This window comes from Paroedura picta, chromosome 4, assembly GCF_049243985.1.
Source record: "Paroedura picta isolate Pp20150507F chromosome 4, Ppicta_v3.0, whole genome shotgun sequence".
NCBI lineage: Eukaryota > Metazoa > Chordata > Lepidosauria > Squamata > Gekkonidae > Paroedura > Paroedura picta.
In genome coordinates this window covers 41,032,634-41,048,060 of record NC_135372.1, presented here as the reverse complement: position 1 = coordinate 41,048,060, position 15,427 = coordinate 41,032,634, and the positions used below count along the sequence as shown (strand labels likewise).

The 15,427-nt window shown below is 46.1% G+C and overlaps 1 protein-coding gene across 2 annotated transcripts in view; it reads right to left on the bottom strand.

The window, feature by feature from the left end:
- Nucleotides 1–15,102, bottom strand: part of DHX9 (DExH-box helicase 9) — a 28,842-nt gene extending 13,740 nt beyond the window's left edge. The window contains exons 1-13 of one of the 2 annotated variants that reach the window (XM_077332609.1): nucleotides 14,989–15,102; nucleotides 14,552–14,683; nucleotides 13,008–13,148; nucleotides 12,223–12,340; nucleotides 11,897–12,030; nucleotides 11,314–11,462; nucleotides 7,719–7,765; nucleotides 5,259–5,395; nucleotides 3,596–3,685; nucleotides 3,319–3,480; nucleotides 3,117–3,194; nucleotides 1,923–2,114; nucleotides 804–945 (exon numbers count right to left, since the gene is read on the bottom strand). In XM_077332609.1, coding sequence (XP_077188724.1) covers nucleotides 804–945; nucleotides 1,923–2,114; nucleotides 3,117–3,194; nucleotides 3,319–3,480; nucleotides 3,596–3,685; nucleotides 5,259–5,395; nucleotides 7,719–7,765; nucleotides 11,314–11,462; nucleotides 11,897–12,030; nucleotides 12,223–12,340; nucleotides 13,008–13,148; nucleotides 14,552–14,662 — 1,501 coding nt within the window. In that variant the 5' untranslated portion in view covers nucleotides 14,663–14,683; nucleotides 14,989–15,102. Of the gene's footprint in view, nucleotides 1–803; nucleotides 946–1,922; nucleotides 2,115–3,116; nucleotides 3,195–3,318; nucleotides 3,481–3,595; nucleotides 3,686–5,258; nucleotides 5,396–7,718; nucleotides 7,766–9,130; nucleotides 10,001–11,313; nucleotides 11,463–11,896; nucleotides 12,031–12,222; nucleotides 12,341–13,007; nucleotides 13,149–14,551; nucleotides 14,684–14,988 lie in introns of those variants that run through there. The other variant, XM_077332610.1, reaches the window with a different exon arrangement.
- Between the last annotated feature and the right edge of the window lie 325 nt (nucleotides 15,103–15,427).

The following is a 15,427-nucleotide window of genomic DNA, read 5'->3' as shown; positions in this document are numbered from 1 at the left end:
CACACAACCACTGCATAAAACCTCCTGATTCCAACCCACAATGGGAAAAAGAAATCCCATCTCCACAGCTCTTTCTCACCATTATCATGGATTCTGTACCCACCTCATGTCATTTTAAAGAGCCTGGGTTTCTTGACAGCCCTGGAGGGGTTTCCCGAATGGGCAGGAGTTAATTTTTTTTTGTATTTTTTAAAATTTGGTAAACATTTATCAGACCATATATGGCCATGTTGACCTGTCCCTTCCCTCCCAAAATGGTCAATGACAGGCCTGGTGGGGATGGGAAGTGCCCCGGGTGGGCATGTCCACAGCTATGTTTCCCCAACCATATTGTGCATAATCGCATCACTTCTGGGGTTTCTTGAAGCCTGAAGAATATTTCAGGGGCTTCTCAAAAAAGTTGAGAAAGGCTGGCCTAGAGACTGAAAACTGGAGCAAACATTTTCATGCTAGTGATAAAGGCTTCCAGATAAAGGACACCCAGAAAATATGAAATTTCCACTGCTCCTAGTGCTTTCCAAACTCTCCTCCACCTTTGTTCTCAACAATAATATAATAATTATTTATAACATGTCCTTCCCAGTTGGCTCAGGGCTGGCAACAATAACTGTTGGTGAGCTCTGGATTATCTCCCGCGCTAGCCTATAAACAAGGGGTAGTCATCCTGTGGTCCTCCAGATGTCCACGGACTACAATTCCCATGAGCCCCTGGCAGGGGCTCATGAAAATTGTAGTCCATGGATATCTGGACCACAGGTTGACTACCCCTGCTATAAACAATAAAGCAGAAAGGGTGTACGCACCAACAGTGCAGAACATCACGCTGGCATGGGGGCGGGGAAGCACCGACTCAAATCGGACGCTGTAGCCGCAGCTGTTCCCAGGCTCTTCTGCCCTTTCATAGGCAACCCGTTCCGCCACGGAAACAGCACTGATCCTTCTGGGCTGTGGGAAGAAATGCGTCTCAAATTCAAAGAAGAAAAATCTGCACAAGCTTGCCAGCAGCAGGATCGTTCAGCACATCTGCTGTAGCACTAGAATGGATACACCCCAACATCTCCCCTATCAAGAATAGGGAGGGACAGGAATCTCCAATACATTGATAGCCAGATGCCCAATTATTTGATCTGCAAATCTGGAACTTTTTCCCCCTCCCAACATTTGAGCCATGGCAGTGCTTACAAATTTTATGCTGGCATTTCAAAGCCTGAAATGCTGCTCCAGAGATGGCATTTGCTACCCCCCGATCACCATGGCATTAAGGATATGAACACAAGCAAGCCAATCAATGCTTAAGCTCAAAAATATATCTACGCAGTGGCCATGTTAGTGGCTCTATCAACAGTGGCTGCAGATCTAATGGGTGACACTGTCAAAAGGACCGGGACCCAAGGTGCTTCTTCCCCAAGATGACTCTTTAAGTTCAAGAGGGAAATAATGCATTAAGAGACCTTCTCAGAAGGTGAAACACAGGAGGCTGAGAACCAGCTTTGTGCTGCACAGCAGACAGGAGCAGAGGCAGGAGCCTCCTCCCACCAGAAGGGGCAACACCTCACCCTCTTTGAACAGGCCTGCTTGTGGGGTGAGTGGAACCTCAGCAATCCTCAGACTCAGTCCTCTCTGAAGCAGACCAATAAAACACTAGTCTGCCACTATCAAGACTCGCTTTCTCCTTGGACACAGCCAGAGGGCCATCACTAAGCCCTCCCCAGATCACTCAACCAGGTAACCACAGCAACTGGCAGATCCGTGGCACAGGCACATTAGAACGGACAGTGGGGGCACCTATGATATTAAATCGAAGCATCCAGCATACCGTGGCTCGGCTGATAATAGATTTAAGAGGCAGCTAGTTTGTGTAGGCCTTGTTATTGCGGAATACCCTGCCGAAGCTACAGAGACAGCCTGCATATGCTCTTCACCTGAGTCACAACGATGTTGCATTCTGCAGCTTTTCCATTATAGATGCACTCATCCAGGATGTACTGTGGCACTTGCGTGGTTTTGCCGCAACCAGTAGCTCCACGGATGATGACAACGGAATTTTGGTGGATGGCTTGCAGGATCTCTTGCTCAAACTTCTTCACAGGCAGCGTGTCTCTCTCCTGAAGAATCTGGGTCAGAAAGCAGTTCAGCATGAACACCCTGCCATTATTGCCAGCCTGCTGGTAGTGGCGTAAAAGTGAAGCCAAGTCATAGGCAATTTATGGCAATCCTATAGGGTTTTCAAAGCAAAAGACATTCAGAGGTGGTGTGCTAATGCCTGCCTCTGGACTTCCTTAGATGTTTTCCCATCCCAATACTGACCAGGGCTCACCCTGCTTAGCTTCTGAAATCCAACAAGATCAGGCTAGCCTGGGATATTCAGGTCAGGGCTTACCAACCTAGGCCCTGCCAGCTGGTTAAATCCATCCCTGCAACTTAACTCCTCTATCCTAGCCTCGCTCCCGTTCCTGAAACAGTGGGGGTGGGGGAAACAGGGAGACCCAAGTGTGTCCTCTGATTTTCCTCCTCCCCTTGTAGACCACAACACTGAAACCTACAAGCTTCCTGGAAAGAAGCAGGAACCCAGAAGGGCTGCCAAAGTTTAGCTTCCCCTCTCGCGGTCAAATGCTTTGCCAGAGAACCTGCCTCCTCACAGGCAGAGGAGATTACCTAGTGCACAGACCATCGAGTAGGAAATGCTGGTGGCCTGTGTGGAGGGGGAACAGAGGTTGGAGGGGGGGGGGGAGATGGCATCTCACAGAGGTTAGGCTTGCTGGCAGAGCCCTTGTATGGTCCAGCTGTCTCCAGGGCCAGTCAGAGGGAGAGCCAAAAGGGTTCTGGCCATAAGCACAAACCAGGCCTCAAGTTTAGAGAGCATTCAATTTATACTCTTTAAGTTTTGCATCTTGTTCTTATGTACACCATGTGCTGTTTTGTTGCTGTTTAAGTTTTTTTGAGACGAGGAGCCTCAAAAGTTGGAACTATTCCAGGCTTCTTTGGACTTCTGAGAGAGCCTGAGCCTGTAGGCATTCTGGCAGTCCCACAGCATCAAGATTCCCCATCTCCATCGTAGCAATCATGACTCTGTAAAAGAAAAATCCTTTTTGCCCACAATTCAATATCAGACTTACTTTCTGCAATTCCTGATCGTTTTCCAGCTGATACGTGAGGCTGTTTCTTATGTCGATGCTTATCTGCTCTGGTGTGGCCTGGGGTGGAAAAGAACCCATTTTAGGAAATATATTTCTTGAAAGCTGACAACTAAATCACCAGGAGCTTCTGCGAAACAGGAAAGCAGGAGAATTTGTAAGAACCTGCAAACTATAGACTTACATATGCCAGAGGCCCTTCATCAATGTTGCAGCTGGTCCACGGATTCCAGTTTGATTGAGGGGGTGACCACGGCACAACCCCTGTTTGGTTCTGCCTTTGGGAGGGTTCAAAGTGGGCCAATTTCCCAATGTTCAGGGCAGCAGGGAAGCTGGGATCTTCAGGCTGTGAGTGTGAGAAATAACAGTTTGCTGGGTGAAAACTGGCCCAGCTTTACCTGACCAGGAAAGAAGGGAAGGAACAGAAAGAGGGGAGAAGTTACACAGAGTGCCGCACTCACCGGTGGAACTATTTCAAGACCCATGTCGTTTACGAGACTCTGTAGTTGACTTTCCAAATCTGAGCTGAGATTTACTTGATACGGTTCTACCTGCAGAATCAAAATGGGTAGTGTACAAGGCAGTGACACAGAGAGGCTCAAACCATAACAGCAAATACTTGCTTGCAAAAGCTACTGACTCAGCAATAAACTCACATAAAAGAGAATTGTGGAATATTCTTAATGGATTTTTAAAAATCAACCAAGCACAAATATGAACTATAACTATAGTTTTAGTTAACTACTGTTAAGTGCCAGGTTCAAATATTAACATAACTGAGCATTCTCTGTCCTGGCCCGCACACCTGGTGGAATGAGCTTCCGGGGGAGATCAGGGCCCTGATCGAGCTAAAGCAGTTCTGCAGGGCCTGCAAAAGGGAGCTCTTCTGCCAGGTATCTGGTTGAGACCAGGCATAACCAACAACATCTGAGGGGCCCCTGCTCCCTCCCTCCCTCCCAGAAATCTATCAATGTGTTCTGCTCCTGGCACCATTTGCACTGTTACCACTGTTACCATTATCAGTCAGTAGAATTGATGTTATGGTTATTTATATGTTATGGATTGTTTCTTGTATTGTTTATAAGTTTCATGTAAACCGCCCTGAGACTCCAGGGAGGGCGGTATATAAATATAATTAATAAACAATAATAAATAAAATGCTATATTATACAAACCCTGAAAAATAACATTGCAAATCCCATAATAATGAAAACAGTAAAGAGAAAGAGAGAGAGTGCACAATCTTTTACAAGCCAGTATGAACTATATTAACTATTAACAGTATGAACTATATAGAACAAAGTTCCAGCGGCACTCTTAAAACCAACAAAATTTAATTCTGGGTCGACGCTTTTGTATGCATGCAGACTTCTTCAGCTATCTGAGGTACCAGATGCCATGTGCATGCACACAAAAGCTCAAACCATTGCTCTTAAGAGTGCCGCTGGACTCCAACTTTGTTCTACTGCTTCAAGTCAACATGGCAACCCACCTGAAACGAAGATTAAGCATGGGATTACTGTTACAATCCTGCCAAAGTTAACCATTTCCTCCACTGAACAGTATTTAAGGCAACTTAATTTTGACAGGATCGTGTCTTTTGATAATTATAATTAGTCTGTCCTCCCTTGATCCGGTCCATGCAACATTAGTCTCACTGCAAACCCTGCCCCCTCCTCAGGCTCCATCCCCACAATCTCCGGCTATTTCTCAACCTGCAGCTGGCAACCATGACTTTATATAACCACAGGATAGTAGCGACACTCCCCTGCATGCCTTTAAAGGGGGACTTGATAAGTTCATAGAGAACAGATCGGCTAATGGCTGTCAGCTATGACAACTAAATGGAATCACCACATTCAGAGGCAACCTACCTCTGAAGTTGCTGAAGGACAGCAACAAGGGAAGTTGGCAGAGCCTCTCTGCCCTTGCTGTGGGAGTCTCTCGGTTACTCTGGCTGACCACCAGGTGGTAAGGGGGAGTATACTGGATGGACCTCCGGTCTTATCCAGCAGAGATTTTTTTTTTTATCAGCAGCCTATACTTTCTGGATCAACAGACTGCAGCAGCATATATATTACACATGAAAAGAAACAATTAGAAGGCATAGCCCAGTGGACTCACCGCTTCACCTTCCTTCTTTTTGGTCTGCCCAGAATAAGGCTCAATAATGTTCAAGTGGTAGAGCTGCCGGACCAAGGACAGAGCACAGGACTGTGCTGCCAACTTTTTATTGGACCCATGCTCACGAGCAAAGATTCCTGCAACAGAAGGACTTAGAATGATGGGCTGCAATGTCTCATTCTCTTCTCTTCTTTTTCAACGATTAAAAACAAGCACCCACCATAAGTGAAAATCAGGAATCTGAAATTTCACCAGCATGGCAGTCTAGTTGTTTTATAACAGGGATGGCCAAGATGCGGCTGCTCCAGTTGTCTATGGACTACAATTCCCATGAGCCGGTTCATGGGAACTGTAATCCATGGACATCTGGAGAACTACAGTGTGACCACCCCTGCTTTATAACTAGGTTACAGAACAAGGGGCGTATCTTGAGATGCAGTTATCGACAGCACCTAAGCCAAGACTGCACTGTCCTGTTCCCTCCCTCAGAGGCATCAGCTGTTCAAATCCAGGTTTATAGAACAAAAGGCAGAGTAAAAGGCTTCCTTAAGTATGTCACTCAATTAAGTGAGGCTATAAGGCTAGGATATTGAGTCTCTCGTGGCGCAGAGTGGTAAGGCAGCGGTCTGAAAGCTCTGCCCATGAGGCTGGGGGTTCAATCCCAGCAGCCGGCTCAAGGTTGACTCAGCCTTCCATCCTTCCGAGGTCGGTAAAATGAGTACCCAGCTTGCTGGGGGGTAAACGGTCATGACTGGGGAAGGCACTGGCAAACCACCCCGTATTGAGTCTGCCATGAAAACGCTAGAGGGCGTCACCCCAAGGGTCAGAACATGACTCGGTGCTTGCACAGGGGATACCTTTACCTTTACCTTTACCTTTATAAGGCTAGGAACTTGAAGTGTGTCAAGCATTTGTGAGTGAGATGAAGGGAGGTGACACACACCTGGAGCCCAACAAAGCTGCACAATACAACCATACGATCATCTCAGGAGACCTATACTAACCTCTTTCTAATACACCTCTTGGGAAAAGCCCTCATAGATAGTACCAAAAGATGGTTCAGCGTCCTTTTGCCCGTGTGACCAACCAGGTTCCCCCAAAAGGGCACGGAGTCCAAAGCCCCTCTCACCACGTCCCCAAATAGCTGTCCTCCAAAAATAAGTGCTTCTAAACATGGAGGTCCCATTTAGCTACCATGCCTCTGTGAAACATCAAGCTCAGCCCACTGAAGCTCCCGTCCATAAAAGCCTTAAAATGAATGGGAATTCCTCAAGAGCCTACTGTGATATGTTGTAAATGAAGAGAAACAATGGTGCAGCTAAGACTTAAGCCAATTATCTATAGAAGCGTATGGCCTAAGAGAAGTGGGAAGAGTCTGCGATATCCACAGCAAATTCACATGCAGATCTTCCCAGTATGAACGTTTTCAAGAACTGCAAGTCCAACTAAACACAGCTTTACCAGCTTCCTTTATAAAGTTATCTATAGGCAAGCCAGATTGGGGTAGCGATGACGGCAGGACCCGTCGGGCTCAAATCCTTGCTTGCCATGAATCTCACTGGGAGAAACTGAGCTGGGCTTTCGCTGCCAAAATGACTTTACAGGTTAGCAAGAGGGAGAGCCGTGTACCCCAGCCTGAGCTCTTTAGAAGATGTGACCATATAGGCTGATAGGCTGAGACTAAAATAAGACACTGAAGATCACTTTTAACTCTCTGGGGAAGACTCAACATATGAGGAAAGTGGGAACCGACATTGTTAGAGCACACATTTCTGAATAGGGTGCCTGCATGCAATGCTTCTAACTCCAGCATTCCCAATCACTTTCAGGCACCTTGCAGCGTCTATTGCCCTATTTTTACCAAGCCTTAGTGCAGTGGTTCTCAACCTGGGGGTTGGGACCCCTTTGGGGGTCGAATGACCCTTTCACAGGGGCCGTGGCAGGGCAAGCAGCTTGGCCGGGAGGGGCGCTGCCACTGTTGCCGCTCCTCCTGTAGGCATCCACACTCTGCCACCAGGTGCTCCAACAGTGCCTCCAGCGCAGTGCAGTCTCCCGCCAGGCACTCCAGGTAGCAGTGCAGCTCGGCGGGACAAGAGACAGAACTGAACTGAGAAACCCCGGGAAAAAAATAATTTATATACAATCATGAACAATGGGTCAGTTTTGGTTTAATTTCTGTGAAAGAACTTGTATAATTTTATGGTTGGGGGTCACCACAACATGAGGAACTGTATTAAAGAGTCGCGGCATTAGGAAGGTGAACCACTGCCTTAGTGGGAAAAGGATGTTTCCATGACTATGAACGAAGATGATTACTTCTTAATGGCATGCCATATAAAGGGGGACACTGAGCAAGATGATCTGAACTGACCAGCCGAGTATTTGATGTTCTTTTATACTACTCAGCAAGTGTGCAATCAAGTCTGCACAAATCATACCCTCAATAACACAAATACTTACTTCTGGCCAGCTGCTTGACATGAATGGTCATTTCTGCAATAAAGCTCCTGCAATACATAAGAAAAACACCCCGAGACCAGTGTTAGAACTTCAAGCTCAATATGCCTAACACAGCAACACTGAACTAAGACTCCAATTATAAATATGGGTCTAATCTGAAAAGACTGTAAAATGAACATGTCCAATCATACCCTATATGGTTATGACAGGTTTAAGCAGATAATCTAGCTCCTTCTAAAGACCAATAAGACAGCAGATGAATTCAGAAACTACCAGATAATATGGACAGAGAAATAAATTTCAGTTGAGAGTCAAAGCAGAGCTCTGCAGTATTGGTTTACAGAGTAGAACCACATGTAGAATTACTCTAATTACCCAAGAAAGAATCCCATTTTTAAACGCCCCTTTCAAGATTCTGTCTCAGAACTTCTGCTCGAAGTACAGGTTCCTTCCTCAAAGGGAGCCCATAGTCTGACTGCACTGGGAAAAATGGGCAACATACATACCTCTCTAAGCACAGGCTGCACTCAAGTGAATGATGTATCTTGGAAAAACGGACCCAAGGTTGTGACAGACCTCAAAATAACTATCTATAAGGGTCAGCTCCATGGGAGCCATGTCTCAACTGTTCTGGGATCTCTCTGCAGACAGGAATCATTTTATTTGATAAAGCATACTCAGTTTTCTAAACTACTTTAAAAATAAGCAAAAGACTTTGTTCTTAAGAATGTTTATCTCACACTGGGTGCCAATGCAACCCATGAGATCCAGTGTGGTATAGTGGTTAAGAGCAGCAGCCTCCAATCTGGAGAACTGAGCTTGATTCCCCACTCACAAGCAGTCAGCTGCATGACCTTGGGCCAGTCACAATTCTCTTAGAGCTGTTCTACCAGAGCAGTTCTCTTAGAGCTTTCTCTCAACCCCACCTACCTCACAGGGTGTCTGCTGTGGGGAGGGAGGAAAAGGTGCTTTTAAGTCACTCTGGTATTTCTTTAAAAGCTCATTTTCGTTTTCTACAAATCCAACGTACATCAAAATAGGGAACCAAATCAAATATGCAGTTCAGATTAGTCTAAAAGACTAGGATTTTCAAAGTAAATTCTGAAGCAAATGCACAACACCAATGTTGCCAAATACATAGTCTTGTTTCAAATCCTTCCTAAACTAATTGTTTGGGAGAAGTTACAAATTCAAATGATGCTTTCATAATTTTAAAAGTTGCAAAACACTGTCCCAAAGTGTCAGCTCGAATTTTAAGAGATGCAATTCCCTTCCACCTGTACTTCAACCTTAGCATTGCTATGACACTGCAGGAAGAAACACCGGCAAAGTCTTCATGCTTCACTGCAAACGAAAGACAGGTTAGTCAGAGCTTGTCCTTCGGCCCCTTCCTGAACCGCCAGAGAACTGACCTGCAGGCACAGCGGCTTCATGAGTCAAAAGGCCACTGGCTCTCAGGGACACAACAGCCACCCTTTCATTAATGACACCGATGCAGGTATGTTTCTCAGCCAGGCTTATATTCAGCACTCAATTCATTGTCCTCCACCTGGAGGGGGAACAGCGACACCAGAAGTCAATTTACAATAGACTCCCATGTGATTGCTTAGTTCAGCCTAAGCAGCAGCACATGTGTGAACGAGAAAAGGCCTCTGGTGTCGCCGTCGGCTTCCCCTTTCAGCAGCATGGAACTCGGACTGCAATGCTGCCGGAGGACCGCCCTCCCGAGCCACCCTTTGCTAGAGCGCCCTGTCTTGAGCACCAGGAAAACATGCCTGCTTTTACATTTATATACTGCCAGGCCCTGTCTGCTTTGTTTGATGCAAAAACCCCTTTAACTGCAAATCTAAGGCTTGACATAAGGAGGGAAATGTTGAATGGCACACATGTCTGTCCTTGGGACAATGGAACCTGTGCCTTCTCAAAAAGAAAATACTGCTGCTCAAGGCCTGTCAGCTACATTAGCAGTATCCTCAAAGTAAAGTAAAAGAAAAATCTTGCTCGAATTTCTACAGCCACCCCGTGCAAGGTGATCAGAATACACCTTATGTGAAATTGACCACCTGGCTAACCACTAAAATTTGGCTTCGCAAACAGCTTTGGAGGAATCTAAGCAATGAGGCCCAGCACAGCATGTTTCTACACTATTTTTTTTCTTCTCTGATAACTCAAGACTGATCCATCCGAGCCCTCCTGGGAGTAATGAATACTACACCCTGGAATGCTCTCTGGAAAAAAAAACCCAGCAAGCAGGCTGAGAAACATACCGTCACCTAACTGCCCCAACTTTCAGCAAGCAAATGGATTTTTAGCCTTCTATTCCAGGAGCAGCCCTCATTCCAAACAGGGACAACTTCCATAGCTACAGGAGAAAAAAAACAATCTTATGAGATTAATGCCATCCATAATATTCATGAGGACTGCCGGCTCCACCAGCCCTGCTCCTGTGTCTTTAGAAGCAGCCCGACATGCCGAATTAAGCAGGCAGTTTCCCTGGGTCGAGGGGGAAAGGTTCAACTGCTCAATCACTGCATGTCAAGTGGCTGATAAACACGCAGGAGCAGAGCCAGTTGGAAGGAGCGGAAATCCTGCTGACAATGTTTTACATGTTCAAAGCAATGTAAAAAGAAATGCTCCCAAGCAGAAGCTAGAAGAGGGGGGGCAATGAAATGATATGCATTTAAATCCAGCAACTGAGACTTGATGGTTCGAATGACCCCAACAACACAGTAGAATATTGGTTGCTCATCTCAACAGCAACTACGTGTGCAAGACAAGCTAAGGAATCTGATTTGCCTGTTTCTTGCAGCCGTTCTGCTGTCACCTGGGCATTCCCATCTGCCCTTGTCTATGGGCTGGTGAGACAACAGTGGGGAGCGGATGAGATATCGCATGGCACATCCACAGCACATTCAAGTAAAAACCCAGACATGATATTGGCCATAGTTCTGTCAAGTCTAGGGTCTGGGCTGGACGTGACATCAATGCACCATGCGATCACTTCTACCCCTTGCACAACACCTCAACGTGAAGGACTAGGATCCCTAGCCTGTCCTAATGCCTGACTTGTGGGGGGGGGGAGCCTCTTGTCTCTTCTCCCTTAGCAGCATTAAGGCAGGGAATGGCTCTCACTTGCCACAGAAACATTCTATTAATTGTTGGACTATGATGAAAAATGGCTGGGAGGGCTGGCGGAGGGAGAAGCTACACAGGACAGGAAATGGCCAACCCACTTTTTTTAAAAATTATCCACCATGTAAAAGAACTCCATGTGTAGAAAACAAACATATAAAAGAGAAGGCTCTTCCTGATGTGTTGGCTGTCTACAAGATGGTTATCTACAGGGCCTTTGGGGGGGGGGGAACACAGAAATACCGGTCTCCACTGTAGAAGGGATGCTTGGCTTGCAGACTCCTCAGAATTTCGTGTCTGGCCTCAGCACAACCTTTCTATGGTGGCACCCATTCCCCATTCTCAAATTCCATACATTCTGAAGTATACCACACATACTGGCTACTTGGGATGGCCATAAGATGCTTCTTGCTAAAAAGCAATTATGCTAATCACCAACACAAGGGAGAAAAAACAGGCAAACCTGTTGTGGTCAGGCCCCACTTGCGTGTATTTATATTGTCCTTGAATCTTCTCCTTTTGGAAAAACTGGTTCAGGCGTGCCTTGGCATTCTCCAAGGTCCAGTTCCCATGAAGGCCTGCATTTAAGTCTACTTCTTCTGACTCCAAGGTCTAGTAGTGAAAACAATTGAGTTGTAATTGAAGATTTAAGGTACATGCTGCCATAAAACAAACACAGACTCTTTTACGGCTTTGCAACCAAAGTAATCACGTGGATGTGCACACTAGGGATTCTGAACTCACAGACACCAGGGCCAATCCTCAACATCCATTGTGTCAGTACTACTCCACTACTCCTTCAAAGTGGAGATAATTTTGTGCTGGACTGTAATTAACATCTTTTTTCACATAAGGAATACAAAATGTAGCCCTTTTGAACATTATCTGCAAAATTATTTAGCTGCTTTGATGCACTTTAAAGGCAACAACTCAACTCAGAAGTGACTTCTCTGGATCAAGGGGTGACAACCTATATTATGAAGAAAGCTGGAACTGTGATGAATTCTGAAGTTAGCTAAGCAGAGTTTATAAAGGAGATGGCTTACTGCTTGGGCTTCCTGTTCCTCCTTCCTTGAATAATAATCCTTCAGGTTTGCTCCACGGTCCCACTGAGCACCACCATAGCTAGAGTTTCCAGGACCATAAGGAGAACAACCGTCTAGCGAAGAAGAACCATCATCTAGCGGAGAAGAAATGCAAATGTTTCCTAGCATCTGAAGGACACATCCTGAGAACACTTATACTAAAGAAACAAACAAAACCAGATTGCTTTCTCCTTACTTTCATTCATACCCTGTACCCCGCACACCTTTAATCTACAAAGCTCAAGACACAATATGCACATACAGGCAGCAGATGTTCAAGACCTTACCCATTTCTGATTTGGCAATGATGTGAGGAGGTGGAGGCCCTCCCAGAGGAGCATCAGTTCCATCCCCACCTTCTCCTGCTTCGGTCGTGCCTCCACCAGGAGCACCCACTGCTCCGGCCTAAGCAACAAGAGTAGTCTGTAAATGGCAATGCTGCCCCTCCTCACAAAAACAGCTCATTTCCCCCAACAATCAAGAACCTTTGTAGATTAGATGCTTCTTGCAATGCATGCTCCTTGTACAGCATTCATGTATATCTGCATACAGTCACGCATCACAGAACCTGCATATTCCTAGGAAGCTCAGCTTTACCTTCTTAAGCAAGATCCAAGCCCACACGGCTGTGGTGAGAAAGACTTAAGAGGCCAAAGAAGCCTGGCAAAAACTAAGGCTTCTAACAGGTGAGGAAGCATGCTTAAACTGAATGCATTTTAGTCCCTAATAAATATACCTGAGAGTGCATTTGAAGTGAACAGCCCTAAACATGGATTCTTACCCTTCCGTGGTCTCTTGTTCCTCTCACCTTTTAGCCATGCCAGTCTTTTCAAAACATTCCACAAATCATTGTAATAGACAAGTAATCTCCATTGCAGTCAACAATGGAAATTATATAAACATACCCAACACTGCACAAATATTTTGCAAATGAAGAACACTGGCTCTCTTGTGTAGATTTTTAAAAATGTGTTTCACGTGGAAAGTATGTCTTTCCTTAGCTTTAAAATGGATCTAAACATGGTGCATTGCAAAATAAACCACACAGCATGCATAACACGAAACCACTTACTCCAAAAGCGGGAATTTCTTCACTCTTGATCTCATTCACCCGGACAAGGTAATTGAGGAAGTCTCTAGCAGCATTGGTTTGGGCATCTTTCTTGTTGGTGGAGTTGCCCATCCCAGTGTAGTTGAAGCCTGTTACACGAACCTACGACAAGTGAATACATATAATCAGGAAGAAAAAACAAAAATCCTAACCATCAGCTTACTGAACTGCACTCTCAATCAGCTCTGAACTGTGAAATTCACTGTACTGTCTCATGGAAAGGTGCAGAAGAGATCGTACACAGAATACCAGTGCAAATATTTTTTACGTATTTAGGGTACAGTCCAATACATACGGTGGGTTGGTTAACATGTTGCATGGGGGACATGGCTTTAAATTATCATGAAGATTCACTGGGTGACAATGGACCAGTCAACCCCTCCCAACCTAAACAGAGCTACTTCAAGGATAAAAGGACCTAATCTTCTTGGAAGGGGAAATGAAGTGAAAGGATGACCAGATGCAAAGGAAGAGTGTGCCCTTATGATAGACTTTATCAGGCATGGCTTTTCTCACTTACATGACAAGCTGCAGCTGCCATATAATAATAATAAAAGTATGTATTTGTTGTTCTTTGCAGGAGACACTACTTGACAGTTGCTGCTAAATGCAGAGCGGGGGGAATGGGGAGGAGAAAGCCACAGATGTGCTGTAAGCCACAGAGCAGGGATCTCAAAGAACAGCCAATATCCAGCCAAAGCAGGGACATTGTTGGCCAGCACTAGGAACTTTTGGATGCCCTGGAGACACCTCTGGGGCTTAAAGTCCATCTCTTCCCAGCTGTTGCCCATACCTTCTAACAGCTCTCTTAACCACAGCCTGGCAAAAGCAGCTAACAGGGCATATGCATAGCTAGCAAATAGATTTAGGGAGTGACAAACACAAAACATTTATTCACTAAATCAGACCTTTAGTCTACCAAGGTCATAAACCAGAGGACAACTGATAGCCATCTGAGTCCCCACTAGGAAGTAAGCTGGGGTAATAATGAAGTAAATACATCTGAAATGTGGTTATAATATCAATCCCAGAATTACTCTGACCCAAGTGGACAGAACTGGAGCACTCGTGGTGGCTTTTAGTTTTAAAAAATTTAGATCACCGTTTCAAATGTTTTCTACTCGCTTTGTATATATGTTTTATTGATGTTAGCCACTCCAGCCGATGTTCAGGTGGGGCAGCCAATACATCTATCTATGAATATTTATTTATTTGATTTCTATACCACCCTTCCATATGGCTCTGGCGGTTTACATACAACATGGGGACTACATGGAATGAATTAATATACAAGATAATAATAATTAATTGTTGGCAGCAATTCCCCAGAGTCACCAGGGTTCATTAAGAGCATCTTTCTTTGTCTCTGTAGAAAGGTAGTCGGCCGCGGCCGCTCGTAGCCGTCTTCCCCACCCCCCCCCACCCCCCCCCCAATTATGGGATGGCCATGAGTTTAGCCCACTTGGAGGGGGGGCGTGCCAAGGGTGCCCTCCTCTCCCACGCACCTCGCACATGAACTTCTGCCGGTTCTTGTTGCCAACGGCGCGGATCTCGTAGGCCGGCGTGACTTTCCGCTTGCCGCACCAGGCGTAGAGGAAATTCTTCACATCCCCCATGGCGAACACCCGGGATGAGCCCTGAAAGAAGTCACGGATGCCCAGTGAGCTCAACTGCGCACGCGCGCTCACTCCTCCCACCCTTCTCCCGCAGCTCTGCCGGCGCATGCGCTCATCCCTGAACACTTTCGGAGACGGCTTCCGGTGCTGGGCATGCGCACTTCTGTCGCAGTTCATTGTAGCGCCTGCGCAATCCTATTTCCCATCCCTTACCTCACCCCCAGCGCCTCTCTGAACAGCCCCGTTCCCTCCGTATCAATAAATACAAGCCTGCCGCTAAAATAACTTTCGTTTCTGGCATCTTGCCCTGCCGAGGAGAACTCTACCTTGTGCGTCAACCAGTAATGCCTTTTGGGGGGGTTGCTTCCCCAGCCGTTCTCCTTTCGCGCACCCCTCCGTCAGCCTCAAGCCGTACCTACAAGATGGCGGCTGTTTCGCGCCTGCGCAAAATGTGAGCGAAAGACGGGCGCTTAGAAGAGCTTCAGGCAGCTTCCTTGAGCACGCGCGTGCCCCTCGTGGCAAGAAGTGGCATTACACTAGGATCGAGCTCTTTGTGGCGAAGAAAGGGAGAGTTAAAGATCCTGCTAGGAGCGTAACGGAGGGTAGAAACCCCACTTGTAATGAGTACATCCTTCTTACTACAAAGGCCTGCAATTTTATCCCCTTATTTAGCAGTAGGTCATGTGGAGTGGAGTGGAGTGTTCCTTAACCCAGAACAAATATAAATAGGATCAGGCTATATTAAGGGGAAAGGTCAGTGGAAAA